Source organism: Eublepharis macularius, chromosome 6 (genome assembly GCF_028583425.1).
Source record: "Eublepharis macularius isolate TG4126 chromosome 6, MPM_Emac_v1.0, whole genome shotgun sequence".
Classification (NCBI taxonomy): domain Eukaryota; kingdom Metazoa; phylum Chordata; class Lepidosauria; order Squamata; family Eublepharidae; genus Eublepharis; species Eublepharis macularius.
The window spans coordinates 63,413,423-63,440,854 of record NC_072795.1 but is presented as its reverse complement, the minus strand read 5'-3'; the positions used below and the strand labels follow the sequence as shown (position 1 = coordinate 63,440,854).

Below are 27,432 nucleotides of genomic sequence, written 5' to 3'. Positions count from 1 at the left end.
TTGAAGTCAGAATGAAACTTTCTCTCCCTTCTTTTCTTCTACTTAGCTCTGGGTTCTCCCCACATTTCCCTTCATGGTTGAATAGGACTGAATGATCTCTAAACCCTTCAAGGTCCTACCTGTGACCCCTTCCTTCTTCCCAAGAAGCCAGAACTCATCTATGACCGCCAACACTTCTGTGACATCCCCCACAAACAGTGGCAGCTCCTCAGAGACACTGGGACAGAAATCAAACACAGCCCGTACCACGGAGCCCATCTCCATTGTGTGGATCTGCAAGGAAAGGATACAGAGTAAATGCCTAGGGAACATCTGCTGCTCATCAGATTGCAAGAGACATTTAGAAAAAGAGATACAGAAACCCTGAACAGCAACTCCAGAACATCAATTAAGCTTTTGGCAGCCACGCTTCAGTGGGATGCAGGACCACAACTGCATGTTGTAGCCTCATGCCACTGGACCTGTACAACCACTCTGCATCTCCAGATGCTTTTTTGCACTGATAACTCCTTATGTCCTTGTGCAGGTAGCTCATATTGAACTGCCATGAGCTTTGCTGGCCTCCACAGATTTCTGTGGTTAGTCTTCCTTCTTTCTGTTGTTGGCTGTTGGTGACTCAGGGCCCTTCATCTTCCAGGCAAGATGAGGGGCTTTGCCTAAACAGCAGCCCATTTTGGCTACTGTTGCCTGCCCAGCCCACTCTCTCATGGCCTCCCACCTCTTTTTTAATTTTATGTTTTCAGTTTTTCTCCACTCCTTGCTTTATTCTGCCTTCACAAATCTTGACTTTGGCTGCTCTTCAGGAATTCTCCAGCTTCACCTTTGGCTTACCTCCTTGCATGGCAGGCTCCATAACTTGGAAACACAAACTGGCTCTAGTGTATGTATGGGTTCTGATTACCTGGTACAAATACCCATCTCACAGAGCTTCTCCATAGCAACCCTGACATAAGATACACTTGGTATCCTGTCCCTACAATCTCAGCCTGCATTGATAACACCTCCTTCTTCTCCTTGGTAATGACAGTCATTCTCCAACTGGGAAAGCTGTTCAGTCTCCACCAAAGAGAAGCCCTACTGCTGGGAGAGAAATTGCGACACTACGCTTTCCCCCAGTCCAGTGTGAGTTTGGACCTGCAAAATTCAACTACTTTGATAAGGTTAGGAAACACTGTGAAAGGAAGGTATGTGTCCTGTTCTGAAAGCATGATCAGTTGAGACTGTATGTTAGATGCAGAAATTCATAGTATTATCAACTTTTTAAAAAAGTATGTACAGAGAACTAGCTAGAATATATAGAATGATAAAGAAAAATTGGCATGAAAATGGAAGCACTGAACAACCCTCATCCTTGAATTAACATCACAATATGCAAGTCAATCAGACATTGGACAAGAAGACAGAGGCCACCATGGTGCATGCAGAGCTCACCATGCACTCTGAAAGGGAAGGAAAGTGGAATGGGGTTGGGTGTCCTTGAATTTTTTAAAATCAAAATGGGGAACACAGCTTGCTAAATTTTGAAAAGCACTCCAGCAGATGTTAAAATAATTCAGCTACCTCTATGCTACCTGTGACAAAGAACACTGTAGTCACTACTAGACACATTTCCAAATCACTAGACTTCCAGGAATGTGTTTTGAAGAGGTGTCCAGTGCAGGAGCTATTCTTGCCCATTTCCCCAAACTCGAGAAGAAGGCTGTTGTGAGCCAAATTGAAAAAAGTAGTCAGGGTAGGGAGGAATTCCTGTCAGGAAGGAACAGCAAGGTGGAGCGGAAGTCCAGCACTTTCCTGATGCACGGAACTTGGGCTCTTGGCTGCCAGGGACCATCAAGCTATGTGCAGAGACTGAGACAGTCTATGAAAAACACAGGAAGGCAAAGGACACTCCCATAAAACTTGGAGAAATGAACAGACTCACCTGGCCTTAGTGTTTATCAGCCACCACTCCTACCTGTTTCTCTGCAACTTTGAGCTGCAGACCAAAAAAACTTTACCCATTAATTATTGAAGATCAAACTGTTGTTCAAGGCATGGGAGTAGCTAAGTGGGGTGCTTTTTTATGGTCAGTTGGCCACCCTTTTGGATTTACTACCTTCACAAAGGGGAAGCTCTACACTTAGTTCCACGTGGCACCTTCATTGAATTTTTTTTTAAAAGTCCTGGATTCCAGTGCCAGGGATTCTATAGTACTAGGCACCCAGAGAAGCAAAGCCCTTGTCTTCTCCCAAACAAAGGAAAAGGGCCATGTGTCCCCTCCCCCATCCCCAAGGTGACAACGATGACGCCACTCTGCCTGAGAACAAATGGTATCTACTTACCAGGCCAGGATACTGACTGTACAGATTTAAGGAGGAACAGTTGCATTTGTACTGAGAAAATGGTAAAGACCCACAATAAAACAGGATGGGCGTGTGAGTAAAAAAGATGGAGAGAACCTAGCCATGGCAACAGATTTTGCTGATGGCCTTGCTTTGTTATCAGGCACCAGTGGCCTCCTGGCCACACTGTGGAGGTTGTATCCCTTAGAAAAGCTGCCTTGGCAATCCCCAGCTTTTATACTGTTGACAAGCATTCCCAGAACCATGCTAGCACTCCAAGCAGCAGTACATGTGCCCCGAGGCTTCTCTGAAGGATATCAAACCAGCACCACCTGCCCCATCAGACTGACTTAGAAATCCACTGAAGTGGGAAAGCTACTGGCACAAAGGGGCATTACCTGGGAATTAAGCAGAAACATTTAGAAATATGAAGTGAGAGGACTCAAAGTCCTGGCAGTTTGCCTCTACAGAAGCCAGAATTCCTCAGCCCCACCACTTACACATTCTAGAAAAAAGCATACCACAGACAGAGAACACTTGCACAACAAGGCAGGCAGAGAGGCCGGCGCAGAGCCAGGATGTTTTACAGAAATGGAACAGAACAGGCACAATGGGGTGAAAAGAAGGGCCCTAAGAGGCCAACATAAGATCAAGAGATAGGGGAAGAAGGGATGCTGTGTGTACTATCGGCAGAAAGGAAATGCACAGGCCAGAAATATCTGGAGGCTCAGGGACAGGGAGCTAATGCGGGGCGGGGGGGGGAAGAGTTGCCAGATCCAGACTCTGAGAAAGCTCCTGTATCTTTAGGAGCTGCAGGCAAGGAGAAATGCTAATAGATGGGCCACAGCCAAGAGGCAATGGAACAGGGGAGCTAACTTTCACATATGGATCTGAAAAAAACAACTAGCTGGAGGTTTCTGATCTAGAGCAACTATGACCGAATTTAGATCTGATCTAGAGCAACTATGACCCTGTTCACCTTGAAAAGCCTATGGTACACTATGAGTTAAACAACATACTTCTATGAGTTGGTATAAACATATAAAGTCTTTAGTGGTGCTACATCTGACAACAAGAGAGAGAAAATCTGCGGAAATCTTCTACACTCTAGCATCAATGCCAATAACATGTCATTACAAGTTTAGTAGCAGGAAAGAGGAGCAGATAAACAATAGTAATCCAAGCAGCAGCAGCAGCAAGCAGCCTGGGACTGGAAGGAATGGCATCCACCACCACCCCATTCTCCTGTACTGCTGCCACCACTATCACCTTTCTTCCTTAGTTTTCCCTTCTGCACCTGGGGAAAAGTGCAGCAGTGACAGCAATTTCTCCAGGACTCCCTCTGCAGCCCAGAACCACCCCCTTTCCCATCACTTTCCCATTTCCTACTGAGCCTCAATGTAGTACTACACTGCCGCCTGACAAGTAAAGGGGAAAAGCCCCTGACAGAGCTTAAAGAGGAGGGGATTCTGCAGGGAAGCAAACTGCCCTGCACCATTTAGAAGCTCCACTTCCCCTCCTTTACAGTGACTGATGGGAAGAGACTCCACCTGCAGCTACCTTACAGCTTCTTCTTCAGTTAAAAGAAAGTAAGGTTTATATTTTCTCCAGAGAGAAGGTAGACAAGGGGTGCCAGAGGAGTCATACCAACATTGGGCACAACTTTGTCTAGATGCTCCCTTTTACTGCAGGGACTTCCTGCTGACCATGATGGAAAAACCCCCGAGAGGAAGCAAGGTCTTCAAAACAATTCCAAAAGCCCAAGGGGATGCTGATCTCTAGTCCCCCTTCATTTGCCCTTATTAAGGAGCATCCAGAAATCAACACTGTAAACACAGGACACTTCCTTTAAGCTGGCAGGGCAGGAAGTTGGGAAGAACCAGCTGAGTTACATCTGAGCTGGCTTGATTTTTCTCATTTACTGGCGCGGTACCCAAGTCTGGGCATGGCCAGGAAACTCTTGCCCTTCCCTTCACAGACAGACCAGTGAATGAAGACCTGCCAAGGATGTGTTGGTTGGTTTGTTTTGCTTGTTTAAATTGTGTTATTTAAATTTTGTTTGTGTTTGAAATTTCTGTAAGCTCCTTTGTGTCCCTTTATGGCACAGAAATACCTTGATAAATAAAAACACCTTTGGGGTTCAGGTATTTGGGGTTCAGATACTGAAATATTCACCTGAGTTCTAAAAAGCATGAAACTAGGGTAATTTTAATTTAATTTTATTTTCCTTTATTTATATCCCTCTTTTCTCATTGGGGAACCAAAGAAGCTTACATCCTTCCATTCACCTCCATTTTATCCTTACAACAACCCTGTGAAGTAGGTTAGGTTGAGAGTATGTGATTGGCCCAAAGTCCCCCAGCAAGTTTCCATGGCAGAGGAGGGATTCAAACTTGGGTCTCCAAAATCCTTGTACAACACGCTAACCTCTACACCACACAGTATCAGCTTTCATGCCATAAAAGCAGTGAACATTCGGTGCTGACACACACACACACACACACACACACACACACACAGAGCATCCTCACATTGTTGGATGTCACACTATTATTGCACTATAGCAATAATTTGCATCTAGATTGACTTGTCCATATAGAAAAATCCAGTTGCAAACAATTTCTTTAGCATGATAGTGCAATATCCAGAGGTGTAGGTGCAGCCAGATGTAACCCCTCACCCCCTTCTTTTTCATCACCAAACCTCTCTCTGTCTCTGTCTCTGTCTCTCTCTCTCTCACACACACACACACATACACAAACACAAATGTACCTACAGAGACCCTGTCTCCACCTCCCTTACACACATAGTCTCTTCCTCAATGGAGGCAGGTTGAAGTCTCCATCTCTCCCCATCAACAAACTTATGGTTGGGCCACCATAGCCCCAGAACAAAGTGTGGTGGGTGACAGAAAAACCTGACACCCCAGCAGCAGTACCTCTCTAACTTTTGCTGCTCTTCCTCAGCTGTCTGGTTGAAGCAACACATATAGTTCACGGTCCTGGACCACTCTAATCTGTTTACCGCTGCATCCACTCATGGTGGGATCCTGAAGAGCCTAGAACCAGTCAAGAAGCCAGGGAGACAGGCAGTCAAGCCAAAGAGAGCAGTGGTGGGAAACAGGAGATTGTCTGGTGACCTTTTCAAATAGGTATTTGTCAGCTGCCATTACTGTGCAATGGCAACTGATAAACATACAGAACTGCTTTTCAGCAGCATGGACTGCCCAGCAGAGGAGGCAGCCTGAGCTGTTTGTGAGGAGAATCAGAGAGGCAGATGGCAGCCATTTTTCTATCAGACATACATTCCACAGGCAAGTGTACCTTACCAATCACAGATGCCCATATAACCCACCCATATTTCAATACATAGTTACAGTGGGAACTTTGAAACACCTAAAGTATTTCTACTCAATGTATTTCCAGGACCGGCGCCACCGTTGAGGTGGTGAGGCAGGGGCTGCAGGGCTGGAGGGGGCGCCGGAGGCGGAGGCGCGCGTCCTGCGCCACCGCCAGCCAGCCCCACACCGCCGCAGGCCAGCCCCCGGGCGGGTGCAGCAGCCATGGGCCAGGGACGACAGGCGGCAGGGGCGGCGTGCGTGCGGCCTCTTTGCTCCGCCCCAGCCACCTGACAGCGGCACTGCGTGATGATGTCATCACGTGATGATGTCATTATGCAGTCCGGGGCATGCACACATGCACGAAGCTGGCCTCCAGCACCAGAAACCCTGCCGCCGGGGCTGTGTATTTCCTCCAGATTTGGTGTGGGGGGAGGGGGGGTTCCCGATATTTGGTTAGATTACACTCTTTACCAGGTAGATTCTCTGTGCTAAGTTCCAGACTGATTGGACAAACTGCCTAGGTCCCCGCCAGCGTCACAAATGCCGCAATCCGACTCGATGCAGGTCTGACAACTGTGGAGGTCAGATTATGGATTGTGGCAATATCACACTGGTTAAAGCTAATTTTCTTTCCCAAAGTTTACTGTTAACTGACTCTAGTACTCCATCTTGGTCCAGAATGTTAGATAGGAAATTAGCCTCTTACGGTCTATCACAACAACTATTGCTTAGTATGGGCTACGATCACACAAAAAGACTCATTAAGCAGCAAATACTCGAGGTTGAGAGGCAACATGACATAAACAGAATCAAAAAGTTTCATTTTGATTCAGATACCATTAATAGATTAACACCTATGCCTTATCTTTACAACCTGGCAAATCAGGAACTCAGGAGAGCCTTCACGTTAATGCGATAGGATGCTTTGCCCTCCACTGTAATCGAAGGCAGATACAAAAGAATTCCGATAGAAAAACGCCTGTGCCCCTGTGCTGATGGGAAAATAGAATCCTTAGAACATGTTATTTTTGAGTGTAAAACGTATAATCAGATCAGAAAAGTCTATATAATGCCTTTACTTGTACTGTACCCAGGAAGACAAAGAGCTCTTCTTCTCTCAAAAATGCTGTCGGATAAAAAATCAGATGTAACATACAAGGTTGCTAAATTCAGATGGTTGGCAATGAAGAGCAGGAGACATTATATTACTAACTAAAGGGAGTTCTCTTAATTTTGTATTTATGCTGGATTAGGTTTTACATAGTATTGGGTTATAAAATAATTTTAATGTGTCATTTTACTATACTGTTTTAATGTCCTGCTGCTTTACTTACCCATAAGTTTTACTATGTATTGTATCTTGCTTGCTGGTCAATGACCGTAATAATAGAATTTGAATTTGATTTTGACAAACTGCCTGGATTTTATTAACACAATTTCCAGGCATTCTAATGGTAAAGTGCTTCTTGAACATTCAGCTTCAACTAATGGAGCAGCTCCCCCATCTCCATAATCATATCATTCCTGGTTTCATCTCGCCCCACCAGTGTACAGCAATGGCCAAAGCTTTTGTATTAATGTGCAACCATGTTAATAAGCCAATGATAAAAGTCTGCAACATAAATGAAAACAATCCACCATATTCATACTCTATCTGCACAAGATACAATCCAGGGCTGAACACGGAGTCTCTGGCAGATGCAGACAACTACAAGAGCAAGAATATGACAAACTTAACAGTGGGAGAGAAAACCAACAGATAAAAACCAAGGAGAACAGCATTTGGCTCTGTCTCCTTGAACGCTCTAATCTGCCAGTGACTGCACCCTTACATGGGTGGTTATTAAGCTGTAGCTATTTCACTTTCAGGATTTACTTTATTTATGTAATGTCCTCCTTTTGCTGTGGGTTACCAGGTTAGGGTACTCACTCAGGTCCTCCTCAGGTCCACTCATCAGAGACAAGCTGGTTCAAAACATCAGTCATGTATTTACAAAAAGATAATTCCAACAACCAACAACTTCAGCTAACATTCAGAACTGGAAAACTGAAACAAGAACTCCACCCAATAGGACCACACTGAATTACTTAGATATTAGGGGAGAAGCAGACTGTTCCACATACATACAATAAATATACCACAATTTATACCCTACCGTTCTCCACAATGGGGACCCAAAGCAGCTTACATGATTCCTCTCTCCTTCATTTTATCCTCACAACCACCCTGTGAGGTAGGTTAGGCTGAGACAGTGACTGGCCCAAGGTCATCCAGCAGGCTTCCATGGCAGTGTAGGAATCTGAACTTGGCTCTCCCAGTATGGTGAACCTGGCTCTTCCCACAACACCATACTGGGATTGCCCTTTCTACACAAGAAAATCCAGTATTGAATGACTGCTGTACAGTGCAACAACAGCACAATATCCAAACCATGTATGGAAGCAGCCCACGACATGTGTTAAAGCCCATTCCCAAGAGTACTGCAGTTGTTGCAAATGTCAAAAGCAGGGAAGATGTTGGGGCTCCAGGCAATGGACAGAGCTTGAATGTGGTGAAATAGAGGAATGAGATAATGCCTGAACATTCCTCTAGTTACTATGGTCATAGTGTGCATAAAGACTTGCAGACCCCTACAGCTCCCTAGGGGTCCCTTGCCTTGAGGTTGGGAACCACTGAACTAAAACACACACACACACACAGCACCACATTATCTACCTGGTTAGATACACAGAAAGAAAAATCCCAAGTGGGAGGAGGAAGGAGAAATATAAATTAGGAACTGGGGATTCTTTTCCTCATGCAGGAATTACTGCTGCAAGAGGCCTCATAGAAAACTCTCTCTCTCTCTCTCCACCCCCCAATCCCCCCAGCTTTTGGTGGGCCAACTCAAAATGTTTGCTTGTTCCGTGCTGTAACGTCAGTTGATTGTCTCCTCAGGAACATCTGTTTGCTGATCCCTGCTCTCAACTTGTGCCTGGAGGAAGGAAACAACCTCTCAGCTCCATCCGGGCTGGATCATTAGAGCATCCAGTCTTCTGCCCTGAAGCAGCAAAATGTTCCCAGATTTTGCGCCTGGAGCCTCCTCTCATGGGCTTCTGTGATCATCTGTGCCAAGTGTAACAGCCCAGCAAGCTGCAGCAGGAGACACCAATCCAGGCAAAAGCGTTTCACCCGCCCACCTGCCTAGGGTCAGGGATGAGTCACTGGCCTTATCTGTTTGCCAGCACCACACCCCTTTTTTACCACTCCCCTCTTTTACCTCAGGGAGATCCATAACGGAATAGAGAGGCTTCTTCTACAGGAGGGACCTGGAGGTGATTAAAGGCCTCTAGTCTCCTAGCAAGCCCTCATATAGGAAGAGCCTGTTGCCTCCAGTTTTTTCTGTGTTCCTAAATTGTGCAGATCATTCAGTTTACTGTTTCTGTAACTTCTGCTGGAGGAAACCTAGCTATAAGTTACAGCATGCAAAACAAACCCCCAACAACAACAACAACCCACAACTCCCACAATATATCTTCAGTACAGAGGAGCCAAGGTCAAGCACCCAAGTTAAAGAAAATCTGTGGGAAGGAACTAGATAAAACCCAGCCTGAACAGACAACATCAAATGGTTTAAAGTGTACCAATCAAAGCAAATGAAACGCACTGCTGGCCACACATCACATCAGCATCCAGGAGCACAGCTGAATATAATAGCACCAAAATGGGTCCTCAAAGGGGAGCACAACCCCATGCAAAACAGGTCAAACACCAGGATCAGCTGAGCCACTGGCTATCAACACCTCTGTCTCTTGACTGGATTTTCATCCATCTTTTGTATCACCTGTAACATCCAGACTGTGTTAAAGGGCAGCTCCACACAAACCACATTGTGGAAGTTGAGCATGCAGGTTTTAAGGGCCAAATTAGACATTAGGCAGGCATGGATCCTACCCATGGTTGCCAACACCATTTTACAGAAGAATGCAGCCATTTAGAAATTCTGCAAGGTCCTGACCCTGATGGGGCCTGCAGCGCAGCTGGAGCAGGAGGTCTTGTATCCCTCCGCATATTTTCATGTGTCAAATAGCACCTTCCCCATTTTTAAATGGCCACCTTCTCTAAAATGGCAGTGGCAGCTACAGGTAGGACCTGTGTTTGGCCCTGAGGGTATGACTAACAGATGTTAGATCAAAAATTCTAAACTTCCAAAGGATTTCTCCCAGCAGCTTCATAGAAAAATAACACAACAGCAGAGTTCTACTGAACCCTGCAGGATCCCTGAACCACAGTTCCCAGATAATCAGTGTGTAATCCCCCATTGTTAATCTCTGGAGCAATTTAACAAAGGGGCTTGTATCAACGAAGCGATATTTCCCTGATCACAACAAAGTCACGTGGGCTATCTGCTAACATCTCATAATCACCTGGATTAGAAACTGCTGAAAGGTCCAGAAGCAGTAACAACACTGTCAACCCCCAAACACAGATTGTCCACCAAGGCTACATAGTCTTAGTTCCATCCAAACCCTAGCTAGAAGCTGGACTGAAAAGAGTTGATGTGTCATCCAGAAACATTTGCATTGCAACTGCCTGCTTATTAGTTTTCTCAGAAAGGGGAAATTAGACAACTGGAAGCAGCTAGTGGAATTACGAAACAAAAGTAGGATTTTAAAGAGGGATCTGATCTTAAATTATCTGGAATTACTGGTGAGCAACAAAACAGCGACTTTCACATTTTTTTGCCTGGCTTTGATGTTAATGGGAAGTGTTCCTACCCCCAAAATACATTGTGAAGATTTTGTGCTCCTTTTGGCTTCTCCCTGGTTTTTCTCAATTTTTTCCAAAACCTGCTATACTATGATCTTTTTGGAAATATGGCAATAAAACCAAGATGGCTATCATGTGGATGGGAAAAGTCAGGATCTTTTTGAGCCCCACCCACATTATTTTTTCTGCCCTTCCCCATAGGAGACATTTCCTCCACCATTGGAGGGGGGCTTTTGTGATTTTTAAAAAAATTGTAATTAACAAATCACTGTGTGTGTGGGTTATGTGCCGTCAAGTTGCCTCCAACCTATGGCGACCCTATGAATGAAAGACCTCCAAAACATCCATTAACAGACTTGCTCAGATCCTGCAAACTGGAGGATGCGGCTTCTTTTATTGTGTCAAGCCATATCATTTTAGGTCTTCCTCTTTTCCTACTGCCTTCCACTTTTCCAAGCATTATTGACTGAATCTTGCCTTCTCATCATGTGACCAAAATACAATAACCCCAGTTTTGTCATTTTAGCTTCTTGTTAATTAATGATTATTAAATAAAACTGAAAAAGCCCCGCAATGGTTTGACAAGGAAAATGGCTACCAGAGAGACTGAAGCAGGAAAAGTACGAGGCCTTGTTACCACTGTACTTGATTAGCAGCCACAGTGGAAACTACTGCCATAACCTTAAGATAGAATGATACAGGTTTATAAAATAACACATGGGTGGAGAAAGTAGTTAGGCCTCTCCCATAATACTAAAACTCATAGGCACCCTCTTAAGTTGATGGGCAGTAGATTCAGGTCAGGCATAACAAACTACTTCATTTAAAGGTCAATTCACACATTACCAAGTCCATATGGCAAATTTTGAGAACTTTGGGTGTGCACCTGGAGCTCTGTGCTGCGGACTCCATTCCAAGTCACTCAAGGGACCAATCTGGATCAGGACTCTGGCATTCAATGAAAAGAGGTTTAAGCCTTTTCCCTACATACACAACAATTTTGAAACTTGAAACAGCCCTGGGGAGCCATTTACCTCATTAGGGAAACCTGTGTATAGTCATTAGTGCATGTAAATTTCCCTTTGTGGGCAAACAGGGGCTCCCTGAGACTGTTTCAATTTAGGAAAATGGTGCAAACAGAAGCTTAAGCCCCAGATCAGGTGATCATATCCCTGAGAATTAAGCTCTTAACAGACAACTCCCAGAATGTCTGTCAAAAGGATACAGTGGTGGACAAAGCCATCCCAGCTGAGTTGTTTTTAAAAGAAGATTAAACACATTTACCGTGGATTGGTCCATCCATGGCTATGCCCATAGTGACCAACTAGAACCTCCACATTCAAAGACAACTACTCTCTGAACACCAGTGAAAGGGGACGACAACAACAGGAGAGCACTTTGGCCTCCATGCACTTCTTGTCGGCCTTCCGGGAGCATCTGTTTGGCCATTGTGTGAAACAGAGTGCTGGACTACATGGACCACTGGCCTGATCCTGCATGCTGTTACATTTTTCTGGTCACCAAATCCTCTAGAGAAGTTTACAGAAAATGTCTACAGGCCTGTCCATTCCCTCACTGCAGGTCTTAATTAGCTATGATGAGCATGGATCTAGAGCGTAAGTGGTCGCCTGCAGTTCCCAGGCATCCTGTCAACATTTAAGAACAAAACAAACAGAAAGTTATCCAAGCAACAACAACAACAGGTTCCCAAGGAGACCTCCAACTTGGACACTGTCACAGCTGTGGCATCCAAGCCAGACAAGAGATGGACATTTTTACACACACACACAAATACACAGAGCTATATATGTTCCTTTTTCAGGGGGGCCCATATTTGGCACAAAGTGTCCCTTCACTAGCATTATTTGAAGACACTGGGTTGAAACAGTATTAACAGAAATGAAAAATTTTCAGAAAATTAGGGAAAAGGGGGGGAATGGAAGGGGGAATTTGGAGGGAAATGGAAATATGTGCAATACGCACTTTCTTATAGAACCTAAACCTTTTTTGCTGCTTTAATAACATAAGATGCATCATTTATAACTTAGCACATAAATCTGTACTATACTTTATAAAATATGTCTTTGTTTCTACAAGCAACTGAATTTACCTATACTGATGAGGAAACTGCAAATTGCTTCACCCTATGCTACATTAACACATGCATCTTAAGTTTTTGACATCTGATAGGGAAAAAACACAAGTCGAACAGAAAACATAGTTTTGTAGGGTTTTAAATCAGGAACTGATATATTGTATATTATAATGTTACAATATTCTTTATCAGGTTCTCTGAATCCTCAGCTTTCATTTTAAAAGTCTCTAGCCCATTTTACTGCAAAGAGGTAGGGGGAAATGGAAATATCTCTGCAATAAAAGGGGCCAGTAACTTTTAAAAAATGAAATGAGAAATTCAGAGCACCAGGAAAACTGGTTGTTATAACATTAAAGTATGTCAATTGCTGATTAAAAAAAACTTTAAAAAGAACAGGGGGGTGGTAAGGAGGGAGAATAGCCACTGTGGGGAACTGAGACATACAAAATGTAGAGGAGTCTGTCACATGGAGGCTCTGTTACCACTGCACTATATCAGCAGCCACAACAGGGAAACCACAGGAACTCTAACCAGTGTGGGAAACCTTGCCAAAGAGCCAGAGAATCTTATGAGCTCTACAACAATATTCAAGGTCATTTAAAGCAGCTGCTTATCTATCCTAATCTACCCACAAGGCCAACAAGCCTGATTGTAACACCATCATGCCCAGCACCCTGACTTCTATAATTTTTTAAAATTTATTATTAAATTTGTAGTTCACTTTCCCTGCAAGCAGGCTCAGAGCAGATCACATCAATTTAAAAGTCACAAAAATAAACAGTTAAAAACTGGTAGCCTAAAAAAAGTAGATGCAGTTGCAGCGCTCATTGCACAGTCTTGCATACAGTCATTTTGGGCCCACAGTGGCAATCAACAGATGAGAGAAGCAAGAACTGGGAGGGGACACGCGCTCCCTCTCAGAAGAGGCCAAATAGGAGACCTGTTTCCCTCATCCACCAAAGGCCTGGCGGAACATCCCCATCTTACAGGCCCGGCGGAATGACAGCAAATTCTACTGGGCCCAAGTTGTCACAGACAGAGAGTTCCACCATGCTGGGGCCAGGGCTGAAAAGGCCTGGGTCCTGGTCAAGGCAAGACAGGCCTCCTTGGGGCCAGGGACTACCAGTAGATGTTTGTCTGCTGAGTGGAACACCCTCCGGGAAGCATAGGGTAATGCCATAATTGTCACATCTTAACATCTGAGGAAGTGTATAACAGTACATAAAATGTCTTGTAGTATCAACAGAAAGCTTTTCAACCCTGGTATTCATTCTCACATCCTACACCAGATGTTTAGAAACTCCTCTTCATAAGGCTGCATTTCTATGGCCATCTTGGCTCAGCCTTCTGGCTCTTTCTTTTCTGTTTTGTTTAAACTTTCCTAAATTTGTCTAGTCATCTTTTAAATACAGTTTATACCATTTGCCAACAAATCACAAAAATCAGGGGCTGGGAAGAAGGAACAATGACCACACTCCCTCTATGGCTGAGTCTGACCTAGATATGATGGCCACTGAGACCGAGGCCCTGAGATAGGGTTGCCAGCCTCCAGGTGGTAGCTGGAGATCTCTTGGAATTACAACTGATCTCCAGGGAACAGAGACCAATTACCCTGGAGAAAATGGCTGCTCTGAAGGGTGAACTCTATGGAATTATACCCCACTGAAGCCCCTCCCCTCCCCAAACCCCATCCTCTTTAGGCTTCACCCCCAAAATCTCCAGGAATTTTCCACCCTGGATCTGGTAACCCTACCCTGAGAAGACCAAAGGGAGACACCTATACCACATGGAGAGCCCTAAGCAGTGACTGATTCTTGTGCAGTCACAGTAAGAGATTTTTCCCACCCTGGGAAATAACAGGGTTTTTTTTCTCTACATGCATAATCCTAATTCTAGGTTCCAAAGCCAAAAATGTGAACTTTGGAGGCAAATGCTCCTTCACAACTATTCACAAAAGGATATCTCCCACCAGGATGTGCGCCTTACCATACAGTTGGTATTAATTTTCAAGTCAGCTGGGAATCTACCATCATTCAAGTGCCAAAACCATGAAGCAGACATTTCTCACAGGCAAAATCAATTATATGTTCCTCCTCATCTGCTGGGTAATTTGCTCTGTACAATGGGACTTAGTTTCTCTGAGGCACCAAAGACTCAAACCTACATGAGTGGAACAAGAAACTGAAGTGCTGAATATCCTCAACAGCATAAAGTTCTGATGACTGGAGAAGACTGCAGTTAAGACCCAAGTGGTTCAGGCATCTCTAAGACCTACTGCGCTTGGTGTCTTCACTGCCTTCTTGTAACACTGCAGCAAGGCCCATTTTCTCATCCCAAGCCAAATAAACTTCATTGCGTCCCCCACTACATTGCCACCAGTTGAGTCTAAGCTAAACCCCTTGGACTTGACAGATGAGTCAAGAGGAAATGCCTGTCACTTCCATTCTCCACATGGTTGGATCCAGGCAGAGCCCCTGTGGTGCATCATCACCCTCGTCTCAGTGCCACCCTAAGCACTTGCTTGGCTGGAGAAGTGGCCCCGCCATGCTGCCCAAAGAGTGAAACACTGGACTAAGAGTTTTTCTGTTTGCATCTCTGCTCCTAAGTCTGCAGCTGATGCAGATTGTTTGGCAAGTCAATGACACAAGTATTTTTTGGCCCAGTTACCATTTAAAGCTGATTTACACAACCGTTAGCTTCGGGACTGGACTCATATATATTCTGCCTAGATAGACAACTGCCACTCCCAAAGAATCCTAAAACAGGTGAGGAGGCATGCTGATATGTACATTGTATCCATGGAGAGTAGTGAGAGAAGCAATCACTTTGCCACAGATTAGAGTTCATAGTGATGGGAAAGGTCAGTTCAGACATAAAATAAGTAACAAGTGTACTTAGCTTTACTTAAATCAATTACACAATTTATAGAAACTGGCTTCTAGAAGAAAACTATACATGATGGTTTCAGTATTCCTTACTTTTCCTTGGGATCAGGTTGCCTGACCTTGCCTATAGCCTTTGGATATTCTTAAAGAGATAAATGATCTATTCCCAAATCATCTGCAAAAACCCTTCTTTTAAAATCCAAATCACAGACTGACTTACCAAAAGTTCTTGGTAACTGCAGCATATAAAACCATAGCAAACAACTGGCTATAACAAGAGGAAGAAGTAATCTACCACAGCACAGATCAAACCTTGGTACATATGACATTCCCATTACACAATTCTAAGGCAATCTCCTCTCCTATGCAAGTAAGTACATTTGTAAATTCACTCTGATGAGGAAGCTCAATGATATAATTAATATACTTCACACATTTTTTAAAAATCAGAAAAAGGCCATGCCAAAGGAGCCAGCACCTGCATCTGACCCAGGAGCACATTTGCCTACAATTTCTGGATTAAAGAGCTCTCTCGGGTTTTCTTTGTAGGCTTTCTTCAACCTTGCATGGATGTCAAGGTATTGCAGGTAAGGGAAACCAAAGTCTTAAGTGCTGCTTCACTACTGGCATTTGACAAAAAGGCATCACCATGTACAACCCACTACTGAAAGCTCCTACCAGGGAGAAAATGTGCACTCATAATAGGGTGCACAGGGGCTATTTGTGAACTTCTTTCATGCAACATACATGTTGCCAAATCTATTTGTAGTTTGAAGAGCTAAAATTAGAAGCAAAAACAGCCAACAGAAGGAGAAAGGATATGAGAGGAATGTATCAATCCTAAACCCATATACTGGGAAGCAAATAATTTTAAACATAACTTTCTTCTAAATAAGGTTCTGATGTGCAACAGATCAGTAAATCAACTAAACGAGTTCCATCAACTATGACTGGAAACAAATCTCAAAGGTATCAGGGGTGAGGATTTTCCCAATCTTACCAGACACCCCTTATCTGGAGATACTGAGAGTAAAACAAGAATTTCAAACACTCAAGCATAAGCTGTGCTTTTGTGCTAATAAATACTTTTGCAGTTGGGATTACTAAGGCTGGGGAGACACACAGCAGGCAACAAGATTCTACAGGCTTACAGTACATATTATTTGTGTACAGTAGAGAACACCTTTTTGGAAGATTGCATAGAACTGAAAACACGCTGTTGGGTAGGGCTGAGTCCCAACATGAGCCCGTATGGTACTGTGAACACAGGGTTGTGTTCAGACATGATAATTCCAAATAATTGTTCAGTAATGAAGACCACTGGGAGGCCCTGAACCAGGCGGTAGCTTATCCTAACCTATCACTTGAGGTTAAGGATGAAACCTTTATTTTATACTCTGAAAAATGCCAATGACATCATGAATAACAATGATATAAAAGTGGAGAAATTAAATTGGGCAAATATATTCATTTAATTTATAGTTCACTTTTTCACCCTGAGAGGGACACATCTTTAAAATATTGTTCCCTTTTCCTCCATTTTATTCTCACAACAACCACCCTGTAAAGTAGGCTAGGCCACTAAAATATGCAAGCAAAGAAAAACGTATAACATTCCACATAATATAACCAATTTCCTGGGGGTAAAGTGTAGATGACTGGGGAAGGCAATGGCAAACTACCCCGTAACAAAAAGTCTGCCAAGAAAACATCGTGATGTGACGTCCCCCCATGGGTCAGTAGTGACTCGGTGCTTGCACAGGGGACTACCTTTACCTTTTTTTAGTATAACCAATACAAACTAGGAGATGGCTGGTGCTTCATTAGTAAATTTTTAACACACATACATACTTCCTTCTTTCATGCAGAGGAGTTAGCCGTGTTAGTCTGTGGTAGCAAAATCAAAAAGAGTCCAGTAGCACCTTTAAGACTAACCAATTTTATCGTAGCATAAGCTTTCGAGAATCAAGTTCTCTTCGTCAGATGCATGGTTTCTGTATCATGCATCTGACGAAGAGAACTTGATTCTCGAAAGCTTATGCTACAATAAAATTGGTTAGTCTTAAAGGTGCTACTGGACTCTTTTTGATTTTCCTTCTTTCAGAATCATACATAACATTCATGATACTTATTTAAAACAAAATAATGTTAAACAGGCAGAGACATGCATACTTGTACACAGCTCTATGGGCAGAAAAGGGGGGAAAGAGAGGCAAAAGAACCATGAGGTGTATCTGTGGGGCAGTGAAGTAACTGTGGTTGCTCAAAAGCAGAAACAAAGCCAAACCGCAACCTGTCTATGATATTGATAGGTGGACATAGGCCAAAAAAAATCATCTTACATTTTTCTTACATTTTTCAACAGGAAAATATCTGATGATGAAGGAAGATGGTGGAATGGGGCTGGGATGATACCATGTGATATTTGACCAAACAGGCCCATGAGTTTGAGAGAAGGTTTAACAAAGCACTAGATTCAAGTAAAAATAGCTGGCAACTGGGACAGGTCACCAGCTGACTTTTGGGGGGGGCATGATTTTCAAGTGTAAGTCTAATCTGGACATACCCTTAGAAACCGCATGCAGTAAAGGAACAGCTGAAAAAGATCTGAGGGGTTATCAGCTCCCACACTGGTCTTCAACATAGAGGTTAGGATGCTCAGATGGGCCACAGAGCCCTATCTATTGGGTAATGAGACCCTACAAAGCCAGCACATCTATCTACTGCCTTTAGGAAGGGCTTACTGCTAGTGCACATGCACAGTGAGCACGCACCTCCTGCCTCTCTTTGCAGAGATGCCAACAGAAGCAACAGCAGGGCTAGGTAAGATCACTCTGCAGTACATTCCTGCTTGGCTCTCAGCCTCGGCCTGGTTCTCACTACAGTAGGCCTCAGGGTGTGTGGCTTATTTTTTCTATCCCCGGGTCTCTTGATCTGCTGTCCACTGTTTGGGCCCCACAGCAGTGAGGTCATACATGATGTCACCCAGTCTAGTTGGTCCTGCAATGCCACTCAGGGCTTAAAGGTGGGTCCTGGGCTCTGGAAAGACTGAAGACCACTTAGTTATCATAATGTGACCTTTGCTGCAGATGGCTCAATGCGTATTTGAGCGCATACCAGTAAAAATAATCTCTCTGAGACACTCTCCCCTGCAGTCTGAACAGCAGCTCTTGACAGCAGGTCCATATAGCAGAAATGAGTCCAGTAAGGCCAACACCAACTAAAGCTGATGCAAAACCACAAAGAACTGTCTCAACATGGGCACAACTGACATAATGCGTTGCAAGCTTTCAGGTGCAAGAAAGGAATGCTTCCCCAGGAATACGCACAGAAAATCCTGGTTTGCAAACTTAGAGCCAAAACACACGAGAAGAAATACCTAGGTTCAGCACGTGTTCTCTTACCTCAAGGTTTGCCGGGATCTGTAGGCGTCCTGGAAGCTTAAAGTTTAGCATTTACAGAGCAGCAGGAAGGGAAATACAGGCGCCTGAATTTCCCTTCCCCTTCCTGCTGCTCTGTAAATGCTAAACTTGTTCTCTTACCTCAAGGTTTGTTGGGAAGTGTAGGTGTCTTGGAAGCTTAAAGTTTAGCATTTACAGAGCAGCAGGAAGGGGAAGGGAAATACAGGCGCCTGTATTTCCCTTCCTGCTGCTCTGTAAATGCTAAACTTTAAGCTTCCAGGATGCCTACGGATCCCGGCAAACCTTGAGGTAAGAGAACATGTGCTGAACCTAGGTATTTCTTCTCGTGTGTTTTGGCTCTTAAAGAGCATTCCTTCTACCTCAGTTGCCAATGCTTCTCATAACACGTTTGGAAAATGTGAACCTCACACCTTCAGAGTCTAGTAGCACCTTTAAGACTAACCAACTTTATTGTAGTGTAAGCTTTCCAGAACCACAGATCTCTTTGTCAGATTCTCAAGTTGTCAAATTCTTAAGAATTTGCTGTATTGAAACAATGAAATGTTGAACCAAGGCCTGGGAATGTGAATTGGTCAAAGCAATAGCAATCCAACTTAGTTGTCCCATCTGCAAATAAAAGGAAATAAGAGCATGAGCCTGCTACACAAGAATCTTGTTACCAGTCCTGAATTTTAGAAAAAGTATAGAACAAATAACAATCAATGAATAATATCAGAGCTCAAACTACAGAATATTGAATCTGTAGTGTATCTTCATGGTGAGAGAGAGCCAGTGTGGAATAGTGGTTAGAGTGACATGGACTACAGAGACACAGGTTCAATGCCTGCTCTGCCATAGAAGGGTGACCTTAGGCCCATCATACACTCTCAGCCTAACCTACTTCACAGGGTTGTTGTGAGGATAAAAGAGAGAGGAGAATCATGTAACCTGCTTTGGGTCCCCACTAGCGAGAAAGGTGGAGTATGAAATAAATAAAATAAATCCAGGAAGTAAATGATAAAATGGAGGTGGGAAAACCATGTACGTTTCCCTGAACTCCATGGAGGAAGAGTGGGATAAAAACATACTATAATAAAGAGCTCAGTGACATCCAAGATGGGCTACATGGATTTATTTTAACATGTATTTGCCATGAAACCGTATTCTTGAGAGCTGAGGATTATCATGACTCACCATAGTGTGTCTTCATGTGAAAAACAAAGATACACAGCTGCTTCTCACATGAAGGAGTCAGGGAGCAGAGCTCAGGCCCAGGCCAGCCCAAGTCATAACACAGAATTTAAAGTAGGGACCAGATTTTTAGCATCCTATTCAGCACATAATCACCTACAGCCTGAGAGCAGGCAGAGACTCCATGCACTGCAGTGAGCCTAATCAGCAATAAGCAACAGAAACCAAGAAAGACACACACAAGACACACCATGAAGCAAGGAGGGGCATCAGGTGATAGGGGACAGCAAGCACACGGACTCCAAGGTCCTTCATACAGGCACTGATTCTTGGTAGGCTCTGAAGGGTGAGAATCCAAATGGACAGCACATTGCTCTTCCAGGCAGGCTGTTTTTATTAATGGAAGTTTTAAGCTCACATCTCCGGGTGGCATAATGAAAAAAGAAAAACAGGCTTACAAAACATCCAGCTAAAATCAGCCAAGAGTTTGGGAAATGGCAGCCATACTCTTATTATTTGAGCATCTCCTCTCCCCTTGCCTTAATAGCTGAAGATTTATGGAGACAAAACTTGAATTTTTAAAAAGGTTCTAAAGACGCACACACACACATATATGATGCATAGTATTCTTTAACCACGTTACTCACACAAAGCAGTTATCTCGAGTAGCTACATGATAGCCTATTGCAGAACAGGCTATCAGTTACAGCAGGGAAAAGGTAGCCTAATCTTCAATTAACAAGAAAGTCCTTTTTCGTTCTAACGTTTCAACATCATCCCAAGTAATCCATTTACAGGAACTGTAACAGGGATCTTGGATTTTATTCACAAGATCACTCATTGAAAAGATCTGCAGGAAATTAATTCTGATGTGGCTTTTCCACGTATAATAGCCGTTCCAAAAGGTCATCCCCTAAGCACCAATTGTTAAGCTGGTATTGGCCTAGAAGGCCGGATGGGTGCCAGTTACAGACAGGTAACTGGGTGAGAGAGAAGGAGTGTGCGCAGAAGGATGAGTTCACACTCCCTTCGCGCTTGCCCGCATCCTAAAGTGTTCTTAACTCCCAAAGACCCATGTTGCCACCTGGCCGGGAGTACAGCTGCTGGCTTTCCAGTTGGTGAGAGCTCGGGGGGGGGGGGGAGGCGCAGGAAAGCGTCCAGAAGCCGAAGCAAGGAAGACTTGATGGAACCCGTTGGGCGAGCCCGATTACCAGGCAGGACACTGGAACCAGGGAACTGCGGGAGGGAGGGAAGGGATGACCAGGGAGGGCGCACGTACCAGGGCAGAGTCCTATCGAAGCTGGGCCAACAGGGGCATCCGGCGAACCTGGGATGCCGCCACGGGCTTGCCTGCTTAGGCGGGCAGCTTGGGAGACAGGAGCCACGAAGGTCCCGCAGACCGGCAGGATCCATGACGCGGCGAGGGCCCCACCGGAGGAGTTTCCAGCCCGGCCCAGGAAACGGGGGAAAGATAGCGGTGGTTCGGGGGGAGCAGCCAGACCGAGCCCTTCCTCTTCCCGCCTACCTGTTGCGCGACCCCACCAGCCGCTCCAGCTCTAGCCCCAGCGAGTCCCGCTCGCCTCGGCCCCAGGAGCCGCCGCGGCCCCGAGCTCAGCCCCGCCCCGGGCCGAGTCACCGCCCTCCCCGGCCCGCTGTGCTCCGAGCGCCCCCTTTCCGTGAGCGGGCGCAGCTGGGGCCGGAGTTCAGCTCCTTCCTCCCCTGCAGTCCGCGGCGCCAGCAAGGCGCTGCTGCTGCTGCTGGCGGTCCAGGAGCCGTCCTCTGCATGTGTTCAGAGGCGCTCTCTTCTCACGTGCTAACCCTGAGTTCCCTGGTCTTGACGACTCATTCCAAGACTAAGAAACTCCTTGGTCCTTGTAGAAAGTAGTTTGAATGCCCTCCTTTGAATACCACCAGCTTCTCACATGCCGGAGCGCGCATCTTCTCTGCCAAAATGAACCACGGGGGGAACGTGGAACTGCCCCACCAGAGCAGGCTAGCACGAGAAGCGCCAAGCTCTGCCTCATGAAACTGCACGTTCCACAAACACAAGCATGAAGATCTTGTCGATTTTTTATGCCTAACTCCAAAGAGTTTGGACAGCATGCACAGATTTATTTATTTATTTTATCGTATTTATATTCCGCCCTCCCCGCAAGCAGGCTCAGGGCGAATAACAGCATTAAAACATATAAAACATGTCATATAAAACATTTAAAAGCATTGTACAAAAATATTAAAAAATAGCAGCACAGCAGTGGGATTTTTTTTACAACTTTTTCTTCCAACAGTGAACTCTTATCATATCCTAAACTGCTTTTGAAACTGCCTCGTTCGTTTTCAAAAAGTGGTTTATTATAGAGGGCTGCTCTATAATAAGAGCCGCCGCCGCCATCACTACCCACCCCCCCGCACCCCCCCCGCCGCATATCTAATTAGCTGAGAGGGATTTTTAGGTCCCGAGTTCTGTATGCAGGAACTGAAATTAAGCATTGAAATAAATAGATAGTGGGGAAAAAATCCTGGTGAAGGAGATTGGCAGACAACATTGGATGGGCCTTGGACTCTATTCCCAGGCATTGGTGGCTGTCAGTTTCAAGAGCTGACATTATGTATCTCCCTGTTAAATGCCTAAACGTTACAATTTGTGCCAGCCAATTCTGCAAAAAAGGGGGTATGCCTTCAAAACACAAAATGTTCAGTTCGTTACACAGCAAATCTTTAATCATGTTCACAATGACTGCAGCCAGATAGGAGACAATGTGCCCTTCTCCCTTTGCTTGGCTCCCTTAACTCCCTGCAGCTCAGAATAGGATTGTTGTCCCTGATAAGGAGAGGAGGGACAGTAGTTGCCATATACGGAGAACTTTCAAAAACTAGCAGAATAGCAGTCTCCAATTTGAGAAGTCAAAGGATTACTACCTGTGTTCAAATTTGGGGCAAATCTTAGATCCATCCTATATTTAGAGGTAGGGGTGATGAGCAGGAAAGACAGGTAAAATAGATGATATCTCATAGTCCTGGGTGGAAGAGGAAATGGGTGCTGTTAAGGAAATGAGACACATTAAGATGCTCAAGGCTGACAGATTTCAGAGTGGAGGGGATGGGTGTATTGCTCTGCTGCAACTCAAATAGTTAGAATGCACTTCATGAAACAGGCTATGGCTCCTAGCATTAATTTATTTTTTTCATGAGGGCATTTCTATGCTGGTTGGCTTACAGAAATTTCCAGACTTAATTAAACAATAGAATTTAAATAATCAAAAACAAACTCAAACAAGTACATTCTGGGCGGGTCCCGCTTAGACTCCTACCTCTGTCCTAGCCCTGGCCGTACACCTGCAAGCAGGAAGGGAACAAACATGGCTGAGCTGTCCTATGGTTGGCAAACCCATGCCCCAATATATCTTTGTTTTTAAGGTGCCATGAAGGTCTTTGTTATCATGCTGCACACACTGGCTTTCCAAAGCATGTATTGATGGCAAAGTATTCATTTGATGCATTTTTTTAAACCCTGTCCTTCCTCTGAGGAGCTCCAGGAAGTATTTATGATCCTCTCCACCCCTCCATTTTATCCTCATAGCAATCCAGTGAGGTAAGCTGGACTTTGCAAGAGCCCATGGTCACTCAGAAAGTTTCATGGCTAAGTGGGGATTTGAACCTCAGCACTGAAATTGTCTCCAGGTAAGAAACAAAAGTATGAAACTGTGCTAAGTAGTGATTCATTTCTTATATTCTTATCTTGTTTTCAAGACAAAAGCAATCTGTCAGAGAGGCTCACAACCATTCAAATAAAACAATTGTGGTAGTAGGTGCTATACATAAATGAAACCAGCCTTGTCCTCAGATTTCTAATTGAAATGGTAAAATACACGAGGGAGACGGAATAGAGGGAGAATGTTAGAAAGGGAGATCAACTGGAGTTATTAACTAGCAGTTATATCTGACTGGGGGAAGTGAAGGCTCCCTTAGTTAGAAGACTACTTTAGCAAAGTTAGTTCCCAGCAATTCCTCCTTTAGTTTTCTTTTGTTTTAAACCATAAATAATCACTCTCAGTAGTTCTGAGAAATCTCAATAACACTTTAGAATCATAGGGTTGGAAGGAATTTCTAGGGTCATCTAGTCCAACACCCGCACAATGCAGGAAATTCACAAATATTCCCCCTCCACACACACACATACCCAGCAACCCTTACTCAATGCCCAGAAGATGGCAAAACACCGTCAGGATCCCTAGCCAAACTGACCTGGGGTAAATTGCTACCTGACCCCATGGTGGTGATCAGCCTTACCCTGGGCATGTAAGAAGGGACCACAAGAACTAAGCACTGATGTAACCCTTCCTACCCTCCCTCTCATGATCTGCCTAGGTTCACAGAATAAGCATTGCTGTCAGATGGCCATCCAGCCTCTGCTTAAAAACCTCCAAAGAAGGAGAGCCCACCACCTCCTGAGGGAGCCTGTTCTACTGAGGGACCACTGTCAGGAAGCTCTTCCTAATGTTTAGGAAAATGTGGTGCTGCAATTGTATTGTGGGTTTTTTTAAGTGCCACAAATCAGTCCTGGAAAATGTCAAGAGGACAATAAGGGAAACACTGAAATACACTAAGTTACAAGCTGGAATCTTCATTAAAACAAATTAAGGCATTTCCTGATGGAACAGCTAGAGTAGAAGCAACGAGTGACAGAGACCAGAATGCTCTTCTCCTCACTTGTATAGTCACAGGATTTCAAAGTATTGTCCTTTTAAGTCACAGTTCTGATGACATGCATACTGTCCTTCCTGCCTCTGCTGACTTTCTGAGTTATCCACTTCCGCTGTTCTGTAATGGGGAAATATCCCAAAATGTGTTACAAAGGCTTCTTTCCCAGTTTTGTTTTTGTTTTACCCCTGAGGAGGTTTCAGATCCTGCTTGTGTAGATTGTACCAGAAAGCAGCACACATCTAACTTCTTTCAAAACAGAGGGCAGTTTTGTATACATACAGAAACCGGGTAAGCAAGCACCAACTTGCTACTTTATTATATAGTATATAGCAGGGCTTTTTTTCTGGGAAAAGAGGTGGTGGAACTCAGTGGGTTGCCCTTGGAGAAAATGGTCACATGGCTGGTGGCCCCGCCCCCTGATCTCCAGACAGAGGGGAGTTGAGATTGCCCTCCGTGCTGCTCAGCGGCGCGGAGGGCAATCTCAACTCCCCTCTGTTTGCAGATCAGGGGGCGGGGCCACCAGCCATGTGACCATTTTCAAGAGGTTCTGGAACTCCGTTCCACTGCATTCCTACTGAAAAAAAGCCCTGGTATATAGTCACAGGCTGTAAATGTTATTGATCCAAACTGTTGCTGTCAAATAATTAAATGTATCAAGCTATACAAACAGGATGTTTAAATCATCCCTGCCAATAATCTTAACAACCTATTTTACAATCCTTCTCTCCCAAATAGCAATGCTAAGCAAGTCTACTCTTAGGTTCCACTACACTCACACTTGCATGAGCAAATTGAGAACAGCAGCAGTGAAGTTTGTTGCTGAGGCCTTTCCCACAGATTTTGCTCTCACTTGCAGGGCAATCCTAAGTAGAGTTATGCCTTTCAAGTCCATCGACATCAATGTGCTTCAAACAGTGTAATTCTGATTAGGATTGTGGGTAAACTGGTCTTATCTTCAGCACCAATTTCATGGAACAACTACTGAGTTGCTCTTCTTGCCCTCCTGAGAGATATCAGAAAAAAGCTGCTTTTCCTTTCCAGGCTGTGTCTTCTCCATTCTTCCTCAAGTTGTCTCTAGTCTTCAGAACTTATCTGTTCTTTCTTTTCCTGTCTGTTGTGTCACTCATCCATCTTTCAATCAGTCTCTCTCTGCAGTTCTTTTTCTTCATAGAAATGAGAACCAGTCAGCAGCCTGCATTCCACTCTGAGTTACCTCTCACTGGCCGCGCCCCATACAAAGTTCACTACATGTGTCCAGTATAGTTTCATCATGACAGGGCACTCTTTGATCCCAAAGATTATTATTTTGATGAGGTATTACCCCCAGATAAGCATGCTATAACTTGCCAATAGCTCATCAGTCATGGTACAAGCAGGTATTCATCTCTGAGAGCCAGTAGGGGTTAAGAGCACGGGACTCTAATCTGGAGAACCGGGTTTGATTCCCCACTCCTCCACTTGAAGCCAGCTGGGTAACCTTGGGTCAGTCACAGCTTCTAGGAGCTCTCTCAGCCTCACCCACCTCACAGGGTGTTTTGTTGTGGGGATAATCATAACATACTTTGTAAACCACTCTGAGTGGGTGTTAAGTCATCCTGAAGGATGGTATATAAATCAAATATTATTCTAGATATATATCTTGGGTAGTATCTTTATTTTCTTTCTTTCTTGAGCCACTTACTTCTGAGTAGGTCTGCTTAGGATTGCTCTCAAAGCCACTCTCCCACCCCTACTCCCCATTTCAAATTAAAATGAAAAAGGAAATGAATGGCATGGGGGGTTAGGTAGCTGTGAGCAGAGCAGAAGCAGGTGCTAATAGCCAGCTAGCAGGCTGTTCCCCACTTCCTTGAGGAAGGAGGACCAGGGTATGGCCTGAAACTATGTGGTGTGACATCCTTGCTGAAGTGAAACAGATCTGGATCTGATCAGTACTTGGATAGAAGACCTCCTGGCAACCCCACGTATGGAATGCCACCTTGAGTTCTGTAATGGAGGAAAGATGGGATATGAATGTAACAAAATGTAGAGATGGTGATGCTGTAGAGGTTCAGCTTACCGTGGGAACAAACCTTCTTGTTTCTTTTAAGGACAGGCTCAACAAATCAGATACACAATTATATACAGTGTGTGCCTTTGTAAATGTTTATGCATGTTAATCTGTTACTTCTTTGAACCTGTTATAAGATAAGTATAAATCAAAGAATGAGAAACAAGAATCCTTTATATCAGCATCACTTGAGTTACCATTAACCCTTTTCTGGAGTGAATTTGCAAAGCCTAGATTTGAGTCAAATATCTGATGAAGGGAGCTCTGTTATGCCCTGAAAGTCTTGTTGGTCTCTTAAGATGCCACCGGACTCAGCTCCTGCTGTTCTACTGAAGACCAACACAGCTACCCACCTAAAACTATCTGCAAATCCTAAATCTATGCCATTATTACACTTATTCATATGAGAAGCTTATATATGCTTTGCTGAAACAGGGTCAATCAAAGGGAATGATAAAACACAGAGACCCTTTAGGATCCAAAGAAAAAAGAAATTGGCATCATGGAAAAATATAGTTTAGGCTCTTTCTCAAAGCAATCTGAAATACAAGATTAGCTATTGAGGGGGATCCTTGGAGAACTTGAAAGAAATTGTAAAATACAAGTCTGTATTTCACTTACAATTGCACCTTTAGTGTCATCTGTCTTTAGTACAATGCATTCCAAATGAATACCAATCATAATCCAAGGTGAATTAG

At 44.2% G+C, this 27,432-nt stretch overlaps 1 protein-coding gene across 1 annotated transcript in view; it reads right to left on the bottom strand.

The window, feature by feature from the left end:
* The window catches only part of DNMBP (dynamin binding protein), a 61,770-nt gene extending 40,178 nt beyond the window's left edge, over window positions 1–21,592 (bottom strand). Inside the window, exons 1-2 of the mRNA XM_054982724.1 lie at window positions 21,509–21,592; window positions 120–273 (exon numbers count right to left, since the gene is read on the bottom strand). Coding sequence (XP_054838699.1) covers window positions 120–264 — 145 coding nt within the window. The 5' untranslated portion in view covers window positions 265–273; window positions 21,509–21,592. The remainder of the gene's footprint in view (window positions 1–119; window positions 274–21,508) is intronic.
* Between the last annotated feature and the right edge of the window lie 5,840 nt (window positions 21,593–27,432).